The sequence below is a fragment of the Sapajus apella genome, unplaced genomic scaffold (assembly GCF_009761245.1).
Source record: "Sapajus apella isolate SASKATOON/1434 unplaced genomic scaffold, GSC_monkey_1.0 scaffold7, whole genome shotgun sequence".
Classification (NCBI taxonomy): Eukaryota; Metazoa; Chordata; class Mammalia; order Primates; family Cebidae; genus Sapajus; species Sapajus apella.
Window position 1 is genome coordinate 2,718,294 of NW_022436947.1, and position 19,718 is coordinate 2,738,011.

Sequence of the window (19,718 nt, forward strand, 5' to 3'; positions counted from 1 at the left end):
TTTTTTAAGTTTTGAGATGGAGTCTTGCTCTGTCACCAGGCTGGAGTGCAGTGGTGTGATCTTGGCTCACTACAACCTCCGCCTCCTAGTTCAAGCAATTCTCGTGCCTCAGCCTCCCAAGTAGCTGGGATTACAGGCACACACCACCACATCCAGCTAATTTTTGTATTTTTTTTTCAGTAGAGACCAGGTTTCACCATGTTGGTCAGGATGGTCTCAAACTCCTGACCTCATGATCTACCCACTTTGGCCTCCCAAAGTGCTGGGATTACAGGAATGAGCGACCATGCCTGGCCAACCACTGATTTTTATTTGTTGGTTTTGCATCTTGCAATTTTACTGAATTTGCTTACAGGTTCTAATGGTTTTTTGGTAGAGTCTTTAGGTTTTCCAAATATAAGATCATATCATCTGCAAACTAGGATAATTTGACTTTTTCCTTTCCAGTTAGGATATCCTTCATTTCTTTCTCTTGTCTAATTACTAGCTAGGACTTCCAGTACTATGTTGAATAACAGTGGTAAAAGTGGGCATCCTTGTCTTGTTCTAGATCTTAGAGGAAAGGCTTTCCATTTTCTCCATTCAATATGATACTAGCTGTGGGTCTGTTGTATATGGATTTTATGGTATTGAGGTATGTTCCTTCTATACCCAGTTTTTTGAGGGTTTTTATCATAAAAGGATGTTGTATTTAATCAAATGCTTTCTTAGCACCAGCTGAAATGATCATATAGTTTTTGTCCTTCATTCTGCTGATATGATGTATCCCATTGATTTGTATAAGTTCAACCATCCTTGCATTGCTGAGATAAATCCCAGTTGGTCATGATGAATGATATTTTTAATGTGTTGTTGAATTCTATTTGCTAATATTTTGTTGACGATTTTTTTATCCCCGTTCATTCGAGATATTGGCCTTTAGTTCTTTTTTTTGATGTGTCTTTGGTTTTGTTATCAGGGCAATCCTGGTCTTGAAGAATGAGTTTGGAAATATTTCCTCCTCCTTTCTTTTTTGGAATAGTTTGAGCAAGATTGATCTTAGTTTTTCTTTAAATGTTTGGTAGAATTCTACAGTGAAGGCAATGGGTCCTGGGTTTTTCTTCATTGGAAATATATTTATTATGACTTCGATCTCATTACTTGTTATTGGTCTGCTCAGGTTTTTGATTTCTTCATGGTTCAATCTTGGTTGGTTGTATGTGTCTAGGAATTTATCCTTTTGTTTTAGTTTTTCAAATTTATTGGCATATCATTGCTCATAGTAGCCTCTGGTGATTCCTTGAATTTTGATAGTATTGGTTTTATGGCACACATGTATATGTATATATAAATACATATATATATTTGAGATGGGGGTCTCACTCTATTGCCCGGGCTGGAATGCATTGGTGTAGTGGCTCACTGCAGCCTCAACTTCCTAGGCTCAGGCAAACCTGACACCTCAGCCTCTCAAGTAGCTCAAGTAGCTGGGGCCATAGGTGCATGCCACCATATCTGGCTGATTTTTTTTATGATTATTTGTAGAGATGGAGTCTTCCTATGTTGCCCAGGCTGGTCTTGAAGTCCTGGACTCAAGCCATCTGTCTGACTCAGCTTCCCAAAGTGCTGGGATTACAAGATTGAGCCAGCATGCCTGGCTGGTTTTAATATCTTTATATGGAAAAAAATATCACAGGCAAAGTTTAAAGGCAAATGACCTACCAGAATGTGACAAAGAACTCCTGAAAACTCAGTAAAAAATAACATTTCAAGCCAGGTGCAGTGGCTTACGCCTGTAATCCCAGCACTTTGGGAGGTCATGGAGAGCAGATCATGAGGTCAGGAGATTGAGACCATCCTGGCCATGGTGAAACCACAACTCTACTAAAATACAAAAAATTAGCCAAGTGTGATGGTGCACACCTATAGTCCCAGCTACGCAGGAGGCTGAGGCAGGGGAATCTCTTGAATCCGGGAGACGGAGTTTGCAGTGAGCCAAGATCATGCCTCTGCACTCCAGCCTGGTGATAAACAAGACTGCGTCTCAAAAAAAAAAAAAATTAATAACATTTCATATCTAAAACTGATTAAAAGTTTTAAAAATGGCCGGGCGCGGTGGCTCAAGCCTGTAATCCCAGCACTTTGGGAGGCCGAGGCGGGTGGATCACGAGGTCAAGAGGTCGAGACCATCCTGGTCAACATGGTGAAACCCCGTCTCTACTAAAAATACAAAACATTAGCTGGGCATGGTGGCGCGTGCCTGTAATCCCAGCTACTCAGGAGGCTGAGGCAGGAGAATTGCCTGAACCCAGGAGGCGGAGGTTGCGGTGAGCTGAGATCACGCCATTGCACTTCAGCCTGGGTAACATGAGTGAAACTCCGTCTCAAGAAAAAAAAAAAAAAAAAAAAGTTTTAAAAATCTCAGGAACAAAACAGTAAATCTACTCTCCTTTATTTATTCTCTTATCCCATTTTAGCTGAGATGTTGAGAAGAACTAATTCCAATAGTCTCTCTTATTTCTGACCTCCCACTTTACAATGTGAAGCCTAATAGATACATTCCTAGACAGAGAATCAAACTTCACAGTCAATATATGCCCCACTCCAATTACGAAGCATGATCCTAAGTACAGATTTCAGACATACCACATTCGCTAGCTGATCCTCCCACCAACTGGAAGAACTGCTGGGCAATTTTCATATGATCCCTCTGAAAAACAAACTGAGCTGACATAGAGGAATAAGGTAAAAATATTTTATTTTATTATACTTTATGGTTCTAACATATTTGTCAGGATTTAACATATATCATTCTTTTAAATCTTGCCCCAAACAATACTAATTCTCATTAGCATAACAACTAGACCTGAAACTGAATTAAAACCTGTGCAGGGACAGACAGAAAAGAAAAAGAATCAAATCCTTAAATTCTACCCTAAAACTTCATTAAATGAACTCATTCCACAAATATCTATTGCTCTTTTATCAGGCCTTGGAACAGGAGCTATAGGTGTAACAAGGAGTATTTATTAAACTCATTCATTTATTTACATTTTTTGAGATGGAGTTTCGCTCTTATTGCCCAGGCTGAAGTGCAATGGCACAATCTTGGCTCACCACAACCTCTGCCTCCCAAGTTCAAGTGATTCTCCTACCTCAGCCTCCTGAGTAGCTGGGATTACAGGCATGCACCACCATGCCCGGCTAATTTTTTGTATTTTTAGTAGAGATGGAGTTTCACCATGTTGGTCAGGCTGGTCTTGAACTCCTGACCTCACCATCTGCCTGCCTTGGCCTCTCAAAGTGCTGGGATTACAGGCTTGAGCCACCGCACCCCACCTAAACTCATTTATTTTATAAATATTTGCTGCCTATTTACTATACAAGGCATTGCAGAATGAACTTGAGATAAGATTTATTCGTATCCCATTTTGTTCCAAAAAGAACAAAGAATGATGTGTTAAGATGGATAACAGCTTAATTTTAGACAGTGTTTTGGTGTTTATAAAAAAAAATTTTTCCCAAGAAACAATTTTCTCCAGTTTACAGATGCCAAAATTATAGCTCAGATCTATGTATGTTAAAAAAAAAGTCTCTGCAAATAAGAATGAAGTTGTGCAATGATTTTTAAATTTGTTATTAAATAAATTGCTATTTAAAAAATAGACCTCTTTTTTTTGTTTGTTTTTTGGAGACAGAGTCTTGCTCTGTCACCCAGGCTGTGCAGTAGCATGATCTCGGCTCACTGCAACCTTCGTCTCCTGGGTTCAAGTGATTCTTCTGAAAATTAAACCCTTTTAAACAAGGAGAAATCTTTAGGGTTATAGGGTTGTGGGTTTTTTTTTTTTGTTTATTTGTTTGTTTTTGTCTCTAAATACCATAACATTCTTTTCACAATGGAGTCCGAATTGGGGATAAAGAGAAATAAAAGGAGCTACAGGAGAGCCTATTGCTGCCTGCACTTCGATAGTCATTTTGTTCTCTTCCACATACCTATAACTTTACAACCGATAGATTATCAGTGATTTCATACTCACTGAACCTATTTCCTGGCCAAGGGCTGCATTGACCACTCCTTTGAGAATATACTCCTAGAAACATGGAATAACACTGATTAAGAGAAATGTGGAGCTCTGAGATCATTTTCAAATTAACTCCTTACATTAACTTAATACTTTATATAAATTATCAAAGATTACCCAGAGTTACTTTTCTCTGTTCTATCCCTAGCTTGAATGAAAGAATTAGGAGACACTCATTTAGTTACCAGCAGCCAAGTATCTATATAACACAATTTACCATATTTGTAAATTCTCCATCTTAAGCAAAAATAATTCAGTGGAAGCTCCAGGAGATAAGTTTCTTTTTATTTCAATTATATGAAAAAAAAGTTGATATAATTTTTATTACCTTCTCAACCATATCATATATATTATTTTCCCTTTCCAATCTTTTTTTTTCTGAGACAGAGTCTCACTTTGTTGCCTAGGCTGGAGTGCAGTGGTGCGATCTCAGCTCACTGCAGCCTCTGCCCCCCAGGGTTCTGGCAATTCTCCTACCTCAGCCTCCAGAGAGACTGGGATTACAGGTGCTCCCCGCACCATGCCTGGCTAATTTTTTTGTATTTGTAGTAGAGATGAGGTTTGGCCATGTTGGTCAGGCTGGTCTCGAACTCTTGACCTCAGGTGATCCACTAGCCTCTGGCTCCTGAAGTGCTGGGATTACAGGTGTGAATCACTGTGCCCAGCCCCTTTCAAATGTTATAGTAACTTTTCTTTGCTAGTACTCTTTTTCCAAAAAAAAAAAAAAAAAAAAAAGTGTCCTATGTCCATTTATAAGGCATTCTCTCTTTTGAAGTCCTGGGGCCTCACTTGTATCCTTTTCTTCAGACTGGGTTCAATTCTTTGATACATACCCTTCCTAACTAGCAGGTTTATCAAACTTTCATTTAAGAGAGCTCACAGGCTGGACACAGTGGTTCACGCCTGTAATTCCAGCACTTTGGGAGGCCAAGGTGGGCAGATCATGAGGTCAGGAGTTCGAGACCAGCCTGGCAAACACGGCGAAACCCCATCTCTACTAAAAATATAAAAAATTAGCAGGGCATGGTGGTGCATGCCTATAACCCCAGCTACATGGAAGGCTGAGGCAGGGGAATTGCTTGAACCTGGGAGGCAGAGGTTGCAGTGTGCAGAAATCAGGCCACTGCACTCTAGCCTGGGAGACAGAGCAAGACTCTGTCTCAAAAAAAAAAAAAAAAAAAGAAAAAGAGAGAGCTCAAAAAAAGGACAACATGAAAGAGGCTGAATCTTTAAACATACTTGAGAAATACACTTGTTTAAACTCCATGGGGTCTGGAAATATTCTTCATTCAGTCTTTCATTCAATAAATGGAATGTTTACCATATATTTCATGTGCATGGTGTTGGAGATACAATAAGACATAGTTCCTGACTACGAGGAGTTAATGATCCAGTGGGGAAGAAAGACAAGTTATAGACAATTTATGAGATAATTCCATGTACCTAGTTGTTTCACTGGAATTCTAAATTTTCATATTTCCAAATACTGAAGGAATTTTCCAAATTTCCTTACCCTTTTTGACAAAATGACTACATATAAGGAAGTTAAAAAACATCAAAAAGCACGGAACATTCATCCTCATACCACAAGTTGCATATAACATTCCTAAATAAATATATATGGTCTTTTCCTGGGATTCTACAGGCAGTAGTCTGCCTCATCTTCTCTAATATGACTTCCAACTAGATTTCTGAAGTTCTACTTTCAGCAGAACTTGGTTAGTAAAAATGTAAAACATTCTCAGTTACCTGAGGAGTAGTAGGTTCCAGATCCTTAATTAAGTTATAAGCTTCTTGTACATCATCTGAAATATAACAAATAAGTAATTACATTAGTCTGTATTCCAGAAAACCCTTCTGAAGCAGTCCCTCTGAAAAGATCCTTCACTACTTAAATATTCATGGGAAATATGATCTGTTTTATCTGTCTTCTAAGTCTCCATGTTCAGAGTTGAGTAGCTATGAAAAAGATAACCAATATCCTTAGAAAACTCATATTAAAGCCATGAAGCGCTTTAAAAAATGTCGAGGCTAAGAACATGGAGGAGGCATTCTATGCCAATGGCATTGTATTAGGTAAGAAAAGTAACCCTTTTTTTTTTTTTAAAAGAGAGAGATATATTAAATATATAGGAATTAAATGATACCAAGTCTGAGATTTGCTTTAAAACATTTCAGGAACAAAAAAGGGGTACTGAATGAAAAAAGAAGATTGGAAATATCTTGAAAAGTGCCGAATCTGGGGTATTTGGGTGTTTATTGTACTATTTATTTTTATGTTTGAAATTTATCACAATAAAAATAATTTATAAAATATATATGCTGTTTATTTCATTCTTGTCCAAAACATATTTCCTTTTGCTTATATATAAAATAGAGGCTGGGCATGGTGGCTCACGCTTGTAATCTCAGCACTTTGGGAGGCCAAGGCAGGTGCATCACCTGAGCTCAGGAGTTTGAGACTAGCCTGATCAACATGGCAAAACCCCATTTCTACTAAATATACAAAAATTTGCTGGGCATGGTGGTGCATGCCTGTAATCCCAATTACTTGGGAGGCCGAGGCAGGAGAATCACTTAAACCCAGGAGGTGGAGGCTGCAGTGAGCCGAGATCGCACCACTGCACTCCATCTCAAAATAATAACAAATAAATAAAATAAATAGGACTTTATGCAAGTACATGTTCTTATTTCAATAAACACATTTTCCTCCATGAGGAATATGTTGTCCTGGCTGGTTTCCAGAGCCGATGACCGAATGCCACCACAAATGGATGGTGGCTGCTACCCTGTACTCATAGCTGCCAGAAAAGGCTGCTTTAGGCATGTGTCTAACAATTTTAATCTTACTTTGGGGCAATAAATATCACATCCTCTTTGAATCGTAGTATTTCTCATAAGCAGCCTGGGGTACAAAGAAACAGAAAGACAGACAGACAAAGCAAATAAAAATCAGTTAATAATTTTTTCAAAAGACACAAGAAAATGTGGATGTACATTATGCAATGGGGAAAACTAGAAAAAGAAAGAAGAACTGTAAGGGAAGGGGAGGAACAAACAATGAAAAAGAATGGACAGAGAATAAAGGACAGAAAAATAAAAGGAAAAAGAAAAAACCGAATGAGGGAGAATAAGGTAGGAAGCAACAGAAGAGGAAAGAGGATGAAAAAGGAACAACAAACAAGCACCAATAAACTTGTTCTATGAACTTGTTGGAAATATATTTGTAGAAATATGGATTTAAAAAGTGAAATAAGCAGTTCACTCAGACATATTTAAATATTCTAAAATATCTCATTGTAAGTAAGACAAGGACAAATTTTTCTTACCTTGACGAAGGTAGTAAATCACCAAGTTTAGCCTAGCTTCAGGAATGACATCAACCAGGGGAGGTAAAACCTGCAAAGCCCCTTCACCTCCTCGGAAAACAACCTAGAGATAGAGAAATCATGCTATTACGGCAATAACGATGTATATATTTATTGGTGACAATGTTTAAGGAGCTGCCACATATAACTGGGTTCATGATATTTGACTAAAATAGCTGTGGGAACCAGTTGATACATTGAGAACTTTTATTATTGGCTGGATTTATTACTGACTACCTAATCCCTATGCTTCTTACCTTCTCTCTTCTTTTCCTTCCTCTCTGCTTTTGATCCTTCTTAACAGCCCTGTCATAATTAAACATTTTACTTTTAAACCTATATAAAACCTACCTCCATTATCAGTCTCTATAGTCTTGCCCTTCTTTATTTTTATTCATAGCACTTATATTTTTATTTTATTGTGTATTTCGTTATCTGTTTATCTGTTACGTCCACCACAATATGGCAAGGACCTTTGCATTTACTGTGTACTCCCAGTCCCTAGAACTGTGGCTAGTATAGTGCACTCAGTTATTTTTTGAAAGGACGAACATATTTTTGAAGCTCTCTGTATACATATGACCTTGATCTCATTGAAAGCAAGCCATGATCTAAATTATAGCAATATATGCCTCCTGTATACCCACAAAAATTTAAATTTTAAAAACAAAATAACTATAAGAAATAGAATGAAATCATAACCCTTATTGTGTACATCTTTTTTCCTCTTCATAAGAACTGCAGAAAACTCTTAAAGTACCCAATAACTAATAAAACTCTTTTCTAGATAGACATTCTACATCAAAAACTCCCTGAAGGAATTTATACAACCTTTTTGAGCCTGCTTCCTCATCTCTAAATGGCATTAGTAATGCCTACCTTTAGGGTTCTTATGAGGATTAAATGAGTTAAAGTGGGCTAAATGTGTAGCACATATTTCAATATTTCATTGAATTAATAGTGTGTACTACATGCCCATTACTGTAACCAGCACGGGGGTTATAGCAGGAACAGGTCACTCCCCTGTCACCATAGGGACTATTCAAGTGGGGACAGACCTCCAAAAAGCAAACAAATAAATATGTTATCAGATGATAATAAATGTTACAAAGAAAAGCTAAAAAACCAAAACAAAAAAATTCAACCATGAAAGGACAATTTATTTTGTGTACTGTTGTATTTCTAGAGCTTAGCATACTGTCTGGAATATAGCAAATTGTTTCATAAATAAATGTACAGAAAGCAAGGTCACCCCACATGAACTACATAGTTTCTTCTCTCTATCCCAAAATATCTGTTTGGTGATCTTTTTCGGTTCCTCTTTGAGATATTCCCTTCTTTTGCCAAGACTAATTCATTTACCTGTCTTCCTGATCCCACGACTTCTAACTCCATCTGGACCTCTTTTCTCCATTAATCACTGTATCTTCAATCTTCCCAAAGCCCTGGTCCTACTTCTCAACTGTAAACATACAAGGGGCTTTTGTTCTCTTGAAAAATCTTCCCCTTGGCTGCATTGTTTCCTCTGGATAGTGCCCTATTTTTCTCTTTTTCAGTGCCACACTTCAAAAGTGTGTGGCTTACTGCTTCTGCTTTCTTCTCATCCTCTCACTCAACCTCTCAAAACATTGGCTTCTGCTCTCAGCATACTAATAAACTTACTCTCACAAGTCACAAATTAATCTCTTTAGCCAAATTCAAGGGACTTTTCTGTCCTCTTCCTCCATGACGTGTCTGCAGTTTTGACACTGATGCCTACAAGATGACAGTAAGAATAACAATGCCATTTTCTAAATGCATACTGTGTGAAGCCCCTTACACATATTACCTCACTTAATCCTCACAAAAATGCAAGATAAGTACTTTCATTTTCCCTGTTCCACATGAGAACACTGAGACTCAGCAATGTTAAGTGACTTATCCAAAGTTACAAAGCTAGTACACGGTAGAACTTGATTTTGACCTCAAATCTAACATCAAAAACATCAAAAGTTGATGTTTTTTAACAAGCATTTATATTGCCATTATTTTTCAGGTTAAAAAATTATAAGAGTGGCCAGGCACGGTGGCTTATGCCTGTAATCCCAGGACTTTGGGAGGCCGAAGCGGGGGCATCACGAGGTCAGGAGTTCAAGACCAGCCTGACCTACATGGTGAAACCTTGTCTCTACTAAAAATACAAAAATTAGCTGGGCGTGGTGGCACGCACCTGTAATCCCAGCTACTCAGGAGGCTGAGGGAGAAGTGCTTGAACCCAGGAGGTGGAGGTTGTAGTGAGCCAAGATTGCACCATTGCTCTCCAGCCTGGGCAAAAGAGTGAGACTATCTCAAAAAAAAAAAAATTCATAAAATATGTGTTTATTAGAAAAAACTTAAATACAGTATTATGACATAAAAATTTCCATATTCTTACTTCTTTTTAAAATCCCACTCTTCAAGAATTATCCCTATTTCATATGTTCTGTTTAGTCATATATTCATATAGTGGTTCTTTTTTTTTTTTTTGAGATGGAGTTTTGCTCTTTTTACCCAGGCTGGAGTGCAATGGCATGATCTCAGCTCACCACAACCTCCACGTCCCGGGTTCAAGCAAGTCTCCTGCCTCAGCCTCCTGAGTAGCTGGGATAATAGGCATGTGCCACCATGCCCGGCTAATTTTTGTATTTTTAGTAGAGATGGGGTTTTCTCCATGTTGGTCAGGTTGGTCTCGAACTCCTGACCTCAAGTAATCTACCTGCCTCAGCCTCCCAAAGTACTGGGATTACAGGTGTGAGCCACTGCACCTGGTCCATACAGTGGTTCTTTATCTTAGCTGTATCCACCTGGGATGCTTAAAAAAGATACTGATAGCTGGGCTCTAGAGCAACCATTAAATAAGGAGCCCATGCATCATGAATTTCAAAAGCCTCCCAGGTGATTAAAATGTGTAGTTGTAGATGACATTACATTATCTAGCTGCTGCTTCTCTGTCCTTCCTTGTCTCATTTGCTAATACTCCTTCCTCCAGTCCGAGAAATACAGATGTTGTTTTGGAACCATATTTTTCTATTTTTAATCCTTTCTACATGATTTATTTCACTTCAGCAATTGGAAAACTTCCATATTAATTTGTCAAGACTCTCACAATAACTCCTAAATCTATTCTCAAGCCTTTATCTTTCCCCAAGCTTAAATTCCGGGCTACTATATAACCCATAATTCTTCACAAAAATTAATCTGGCTTCAACTTATAAACTAGATTTGAAGTTAAAAGATTAGATGCAGAAACTCATAGAAGAAACTATCCAAATAAAACTGTATCTATGATAGAGGCCTGAATTAGAGAAGAAAGGGAGTAAATATAAGACATTGACAACAAGAAGAGAATAGGATTTAGTAACTGAATAGATATTGGAGATAAAGAGAAGGGGAGAGTCTAAAACAGCTGTGGTTTACTGGAGGAATTTGTACTACAAAAAGGAATAGAGAATCAGAAGGAAAAAGCATAGTTATTATTATTGCCACTTTTGGATGAAGAATATCAGACAGTAGTATTTGATGATTTGCCCAGTGATCCCAGGTATCTAAATTGAGAGCAGCTTTTCTGCACCTCATTCTATTACGTGAGTCAATAGAATCAGAATCTAGTCCTAAACCCAACCACACATCCAACTTAAGTGTCTGCTATTCCCCAGTACAAATTTACTGTTTCAGTAAAATCGATCTGCTCACAATCTTTTACATATGTCAGCCTCATTCTATCTCCACATCCTTGAATAGAATGAACCCTCTAAATCTCAGCCATCCTTCAAAGATGCAAAAATATTTCCAATTTATTTTAATCCACAGGGGGATATGTTCCTTTGTCTTTCCCAAAAAAACAAACACTTGGATCTACACTGCCTTGTGCTTCTTTCCAAATATTATATATATTCCTGTTCTCCCAACAAGGATTTCCTTAAGGAAACAAACTAATATTTTAAAACTTATCTCCTCCATAGTAAGAAGGCATTCCCTTGGAGTAAAGCATTATTTGCTGGGGCATCTCCTTTTATTCATCTTTCTAATTGCTGTGATATACCAAAACAGAGTAGGACTGAAGTCAGTCAAGATGGGAAACCGTTATTCACCAGATTGTGCCTGATGAGTTCTTTAGCAAATTCGAAGGATGAAGAAGCATTGTCCATCAAGCTTTTGAGTTCTGCCTGAAATTTAAAAAAGAAAGGCTTATGAAAATGACAAGTGTATCATTCTTATATCACATATTTACACAATGATTTATAATTTGCAAATAATTTAACTATTTCATTTGATCCTCATGTCTCTAGGTCAATGTAATTATTATTGCCCACATTTTCAAATGAGGGCAATAATAAATGAAAACAATGAGGCTTATAAAAGTTAAGTAACTTGAAACTTATACTAAGCAGCAAGTTTGAAAACTGGGGTACTCAAGTCTGAAGATTCCTAGAGTTAGTTTTTTCTTTCAGTGTCAAAGGTGATTAAGGAGCTAAGCCTTTAAGAACTAAGGTTGATTCTTTAATCTGAAAGGAGATTTTGAGAAATCTTCCTTTCATTCTCTTTATATTTCTATTAGTGGGTTGCTAAGCTTTTCTAGATAAAATCATTAAATTCTGGATTGTTCTTTACTAACTACCACAAACTCATTCTGCCTGATCTCATAGTTAAGAATGCATGTCTGCTCAGCATTGTTTTTATTAATCACTCTTCTCTTGTCTACAGTACAATTCCAAAGTTTTGGGTAATACTAGGCTATATCAGTTTTCAAGTTTTTTGATCTTTAGATCCCTTTTATACTCTATAAAGGATCTCAATTTTTGTTTATATGGGTTATAGCCGTCAATATTTATCATAGTAGAAATTAAAACAGAAATTTTTAAGTATTCAATTCATTGAAAATGGTAGGAATCATATGCCTTAAAATATGGTGGAATTAACATTTCATCTCAATTTCAGAGCAACTTGTCATTACTGCAAATAAAAACATTAAAATTTTTTAAAAGTTTAAAAATAATAATAAACCCACTACACATTGAAATACATAATTTTTACTTTAAATAAATGTATTTATCAAATCAAAAATTTAGTGAGAAAAATATTACTGTTTTACATTTTTTGCAAACCTCTAATGTCTGACTTAACGGAAGATAGATAGACTGGCATATCTATATCTGCATTCGATCTATTTTGAGACCACATTGTCTCAAGCAACAAGGACAAAAAACAAAGCCCAGTGCCAGCACAAGGTGGAAAGTCTAGTGAAAGACCCTTTCCACAATCAGCAGGAACTACCAAAGAGCTACGCTGGCAGAAGAAGGATAAAATGGAACTCGACTATCCCTTGTGCAGAATGACAGCCCAGTGAGAATCCTATGAGCAGTTCCAGGAATCTCAAGCCTAAGTTTGGTCTAAGGTGGTCTCAGATTTATAGTCCTCGTACTCATCTGGCAGAGCAAATGCATATCATTTAGAAAGGACAGTACCTTCCTTGCAGATTTTAAATTATTTCTATAAGCATTTTTAAAAATACTGTGTCCAGCATACAAACATAACCTGATGTACTGGTTATGTACAGAAACTGGACTCCATGAGGGAGAACCAGGAGAAAGAAGAAAAAACAGAATCAAACACACACAAAAAAGCTTAAGAAATGTAAATTATTAAACTCAGATCACAATACAATGATGCTGACAATTTCGTTTGTGTGTGTGTGTGTGTGTGTGGTTTTTTTTTTTTGAGAAACTGTCTCACTCTATCACCCAGGTTAGAATGCAGTGGCGTGATCATGGCTCACTGCAGCCTTGACCTCCTGGGCTCAAGCACTCCTCCACCTTAACCTTCCAAGACCCTGGGATAACAGGCATGCAACACCACACCCAACTAATTATTTTTATTTTTTGTAGAGATGGGGTCTTGCTACGTTGCCCAGGCTGGTCTCAAACTCCTGGGCTCAAGCAATCCTCCAACCTTGGCCTCCCAGTACTGGGATTACAGGCATGAACCACCACACCCAGGCCATAACTCTGATGTTTGCTCTTGCTATAATTTTAGCAGAATTCATGCTTTTCTGATAGGGGCTCTTTTGAAACTGATGTCTTATCCTTCTTAGTGCCTCAAACTAGATCCTGTCCAGACATGTTTTAATAAATTAGTATGAGTTTATTTTGGTGGAGAAAAAAACTGAAATCCATGCACAGTATTTTTTTTTTTCCCCGAGACGGAGTCTTGGTCTGTCGCCAGGCGCCAGGCTGGAGTGCAGTGGTGCAATCTCAGCTCACTGCAATCTCCGCCTCCTAGGTTCAAGCAATTCTCCTGCCTCAGCCTCCTAAGTAGCCAGGACTACAGGTGCACACCACCACGGCCAGCTAATTTTTTTTTTTTTTTTTGTATTTTTTAGTAGAGATGGGGTTTCACCATGTTGGCCAGGATGGTCTCGATCTCTTGACCTCGTGATCCACCCACCTCTGCCTCCCAAAGTCCTGGGATTACAGGCATGAACCACTGCGCCCCACCAGTTTTTTCATAATATGTATTTTCTCTGAACTTTTTGGGGACCCCTTGTATATAAATTAATTTTAAAAAGTTATAGGATTAAAAACCACAGTTGGTTTTTAAAAAAGACTACAAAAATGTGAAAATGTAAATAAATTTATCAAATTTTTAGAAAAATTCAACTTACCAAAAATAACACAAGAAGAAACAGAAAACACGCATAGTCCTATAACCACTAAGGGAACTGAATTAAGCAATCTGAAACCTTCCAAACCCAGACAGTTTTAACAATAAGTTCTACCAAACATTTAAGAAAAAAAAAAAGCCAATCTTATACAAACTCTTCCAGAAAATAGAAACATATGGTACCTGCTTCAATTCATTTATTTTCCTTTGAGATAACCTTTGCACCAAAACCTGACAAGAACTATATGTACCAGAATCAGGGGTAATGGTGTGGGCCCAGTGGTCTGAAGCCTTGCCTTTGCCAAATCTTCCATGGTACCTTTGTTAAGCTCAAGAAGCCTTCAGTTAACATGGTGAGGACTGTAAAAGCATACATTACATGGAAGTATCCAAACCTGAGGTCAATTAATGAAGTGATGTACAAGCATAGCTGTGGTAAAATCAGGAAGAAGCAGATTGCCTTCACAAATAACACTCTGACTGCTTGATCTCTTGGTAAATATGGCATCATCTGCATGCAAGATCAGATTCATGAGATCTACACTATTGGAAAACACTTCAAAGAAGCAAACAACTTCCTGTGGCCCTTCAAATTATCTTCTCCCTGAGGTGGAATGATGAGAAATATCACCCACTTGGTAGAAGGTGGAGATGCTGGCAACAGGGAAGACCAGATCAACAGGCTTAGCAGAAGGATGAACTATGGTGTTCACTGTGATTATTTTTGTCACTGGTCAGTTAATAAACAGTGACTGGTTTTAAATTGAAAAAAAAATCTATTGTAGTTCTGCATCACTACAGAGTTAAAAAATGAAATTTCAAATAAGATACCACTTACAATGGCATACATAATACCAAATTCCTAGAAACAAATCTAACAAAACACGTAAAAAGACCAATACAAAGGCCAGGCATGGTGGCTTCTGCCTATAATCTCAGCACTTTGGGAGGCTAAGGCAGGCAGATCTGAGCCCAGGAGCTCAAGACCAACCTGGGCGATGTAGTGAAACTTGTCTCTATCTTAAAATTTTTTAAAAATTTGCTGGGCACAGTGGCACGCACCTGTAGTCCCAGCTACTTGAGAGGCTGAGGCGCAAAGATCACTCAAGCCTGGAAGGTAGAGGTTATAGTAAGCCATGATCCAGCCATGGCACTTCATCTAGCCTGGGTGACAGAGACAGAGTTTGTCTCAAAAAAAAGAAAAAAAAAGACCAATACAACAGAAAAAAATCGCAAAACCTGAGTGAAATAAATTAAAGATCTGGCTGGGTGCGGTGGCTCATGCCTGTAATCCCAGGACTTTGGGAGGCCAAGGCAGGTGGATCATCTGAGGTCAAGAGTTCAAGACCAGCCTGGCCAACATGGTGAAAACCCAGCTCTACTAAAAGTACAAAAGATTGGCTCGGTATGGTGGCAGATGTCTGTAATCCCAGCTACTCAGGAGGCTAAGGCAGGAGAATTGCTTGAACCCAGGAGGTGGAATTTGCAGTGAGCCAAGATCAATCACGCCACTGCACTCCAGCCTGGGCAACAAGAGTGAAACTTCATCTCAAAAAAAAAAAAAAAAGAAAGAAAGAAATCAAAGATTTAAATAAATGAAGAAAGATACCACACTCATGTTTTTAAAGACTTAATATAAAAATGTCAATTATCTCCCAACTCATCCATGAATTTAAAGCAACACAATTAAAATCCTGACAAGTTTGTTTTTGTGTTTGGATTTGGCGGGCTTGTTTTAGAATTCATAATGAAAGATAAAGAGACAAAAATCTCCAAGACACCCTTAAAGAACACCAATAAGATGGCAGAACTTGCTAGACCCACTGCATATGAAACTTTATTACAAATCTGTAGTAATTAAGGCAGTGTGGTATTGAGAGCAGGGATACACAAATAGATCAACAGAATACAGAATTCAAAAGCAGACATATCTAAACACTGGAATTATTTTCCAAAGGTGGCCGAATAGCAGGAAAAGATTGATCTTTCAATAAATCGTCTCAAACAATTAGTTATTCTTAGGGGAAAAAAAATAAAATTTGACCTCTGCCTCTCAGTCTACACAAAAATCAATTCCATGTAGAATATGTACTTAAATATAAAAGAAAATTAGGAAATAAACAACATACCTTAAATAACAAATGGGTAGAAGAAACCAAAAACAAAATTAGAAAATACTTTGAGGCCGGGCGCGGTGGCTCAAGCCTGTAATCCCAGCACTTTGGGAGGCCGAGGCGGGTGGATCACGAGGTCAAGAGATCGAGACCATCCTGGTCAACATGGTGAAACCCCGTCTCTACTAAAAATACAAAAAATTAGCTGGGCATGGTGGCGCGTGCCTGTAATCCCAGCTACTCAGGAGGCTGAGGCAGGAGAATTGCCTGAACCCAGGAGGCGGAGGTTGCGGTGAGCTGAGATCGCACCATTGCACTCCAGCCTGGGTAACATGAGTGAAACTCCGTCTCAAAAAAAAAAAAAAAAAAAAAAAGAAAATACTTTGAGATAAAGATACAATATAAGAAAACTTATGGGATGCAGTTAAAGCAGTGCTTAGAGGTAATTTTATAGTTGTAAATGCCTATATTTAAAAAAGAAAATAAAGACCACAAATTAATAACCTAACCTTAAAAAAAGAGCAAACTAAACATAAAGCAAACAGAGGAAGGGAAAAATAAAGATTAGAGCAGAAATCAATTAAACAGACAAGGGAATGGAGAAAATCAATGAAACCAAAAGCTGGTCACTTAAAAAGATTAAGAAAACTTTTAGCTAGATTGACCAAGAAAAAGGAACTCCAACAAATTCAATTTACTAGAATCAGAAATGAAAGAAAGAACAATACTACTCATCTTAGAGAAATAAAAGGGATTGCAGAGGAATACTGTGGCACAATTATATGCCAATATATTTGATAATTTAAGTGAAAGGGACAAATTCTTAGAAAGACATAAACTATCAAAACTGACTCAAGAAGAAATACCTTTAGCAGACATACATCATGAATGGATGTGCATAGACTGAATGACTTAACGTCATTAAGATAGCATTAATTCCTAAACTTATCTTTAGAGTCAATGCAATTCCTAACTAAATTGGATTCATAGTAATTTTAAAATTACATCAAAATAAAAAACCCAGGCCCAGATGGCTTCACTGCTTAATTACACCACTTATAGAAGAGTTAATACCAATTCTTCACAAACTCTTTCAAAACACCAAAGAGGGAACTTTTCCCCTTATACTATGTAGCTAGTATTACCCTGATACCAAAACCAGAAAAAAATTACAAGAGAAGAAAATGACCAATATCTTTTTGAATATGGACACAAAATCCTCCAGAAAAACCCTTAGCAAATGGAATCCTGTAATATATTAAAAAGATTATTCACGATGACAAAGTGAGATTTTTATCCCAAGAATTACAAGGGCGATTTAATATTCAAAAATCAATTAATATACCAATAGAATAAAAACCAAAAACTAAATTATCATCTCAGTAGCCACAGAAAAAGCAGTTCCATTTAACCCACTTTCATGATAAAAACATTTGGAAGTTCCCCCACCCAAGAAAGAACATTTACAAAAAACCCACAACTAACATCATACTTCACAGTGAAATACTGGATGCTTTCCATTTATGATCAGGAACAAGACAAGGATGTCTGCTCTCAGCACTTCTATTCAACACTGTACTGAAGGTTCTAGCCAGGACAATTAGACAAGAAGAAGAAAGAAGAGGCATCCAGGATGTAAATGTAGCAGTAAAACTATCCTGATTCACAAGTGTAATCTTATTTATAGAAAATCCTCCCCAAAATCTGCAAGAAAGCTAATAAGTGAGTTCAGCAAGATTTCAGGATACATGATAAATACAAAAATCAGTAGTACTTATATTCTCTTGCAATGAACAATTCAAAAATGAAATTAAGGGAACAAGTTAATTTACAATAGCATCAAAAAGAATAAATAGTAATAAATTTAACAAAAGAAATGTAAAACTTGTCCCATAAAAACCACCAAATATTGTTGAAGGAAATTTCAAAACACCTAAATAAATGGAAAAACATTCCATGTGTATGAATGTAAAGGCTTAATGTCATTAATCCCCAACTGATATTTAAAGCCAATGCAATCCCTATTAGAATCCAATCTGGGTTCTCTGTAGGAATTGACAAGCTGATTCTAAAATTCATATTGAATTGCAAGAGATCAGAGTAACCAAAACAATCTTGGGAAACATAACAAATTAGGAGGCCTCATACTTCCTGATCTCAAAACTTGCTGTAAGTAAGGAAGATAGTGTGGTATCAATGTGAGGATAGACCTACAGACCAATGGTAGAGAGCTGAGTCCAGAAGAAATGAATCCATGTGTCTATGGTAAAGTGATTTTCAACAAGGGTGCCAAGACCATTCAAAGGGTGAAAGAATAGTCTCTTCAACAAATAGTGCTGGAGTAACTGGCTATTCACATGCAAAAGAATAAAGTTGGACTTTTAACTCATGCCATTTACAAATATTAATTCAAAAAGGATCAGAGACCTAAAAGCTAAGATTATAAAACTCTTAGTAGAAAACACAGGGGTAAATCTTCAAAACCATGGACTTGGCAATGGATTTTTAGATATAATACCAAAGCACAAGGAACTACAGGAAAAAGAAAACTTTGACTTCACCAAAATTAAAAACTTTGAGGCACAAATGCTTCAAAAATAAAAAATAAAAAACACTATTAAGAGAATGAAAAGACAATCTATAGGATAGGAGAAAATATTTGCAATTCATGTATCTGATAAGGGGCTGTACCTAGAATATATAAAGAACATTTGCAACTCAATAATAAAAAAAACAATAAGGCAATAAGTTATTTTAAAAATGGGCAACAAATTTGAATTAACATTTCTACAAAAAAGATATGCAAATGGACAACAAGCACACGAAACAATGTTCAACATCATTAATCACCAGGGAAATGCAAATAGAAACCACAAGATTCCACTTCACACCTCTAGAATGGCTAGAGTCAAAAAGACGATTAACAACTGCTGGCAAGGCCACAAAGAAATCAAAAGGCTTACGTTCCGCTGGTGGGAATGTAAAATGGTGTAGTTACTTTGGAACAGTCTGGCAGTTCCCCAGACAATTAAATAGAGAGTTACAGTATGACCCAGAGATTCCACTCCTAGGTATAAACCCAAGAGAACTGAAAACATACATACAAACAAAAACTTACACAAGTATAATGTTTATGGCAGCAGCATTCGTAATAGGCAAAAGGTAGAAACAACATGTGCCTATCAACTGATGAATGGAAAAAACTAAAAGTGGTATATCCATAAAACAAAATATTATTTGATCATAAAAATGAATGAAATACTGATATATGCTACAACATGATGAACCTTGTAAACGTTACACTAAGTAAAAGGTGCCAATCATAAAGATCAAATATGATATGATTCCATATATATATGTATATGATGTATATACATACATATAGATGTATATGATATATATACATATATATATGTATATGATATATATATATGATTCCATATATATATATATGATATATATATGGAATACACACACACACACACACACACACACAC

The 19,718-nt window shown here is 37.0% G+C and overlaps 1 protein-coding gene across 3 annotated transcripts in view; it reads right to left on the reverse strand.

Annotated features, from left to right (window-relative positions):
* The window catches only part of TTC26 (tetratricopeptide repeat domain 26), a 68,198-nt gene that overhangs the window by 21,945 nt on the left and 26,535 nt on the right, over positions 1-19,718 (reverse strand). For all 3 annotated transcript variants that reach the window (XM_032275851.1, XM_032275853.1, XM_032275852.1), the window contains 5 exons: positions 11,539-11,613; positions 7,391-7,493; positions 5,811-5,866; positions 4,017-4,070; positions 2,626-2,689 (listed from right to left, as the gene is read on the reverse strand). In XM_032275851.1, the coding sequence (XP_032131742.1) occupies positions 2,626-2,689; positions 4,017-4,070; positions 5,811-5,866; positions 7,391-7,493; positions 11,539-11,613 (352 nt within the window). The remainder of the gene's footprint in view (positions 1-2,625; positions 2,690-4,016; positions 4,071-5,810; positions 5,867-7,390; positions 7,494-11,538; positions 11,614-19,718) is intronic.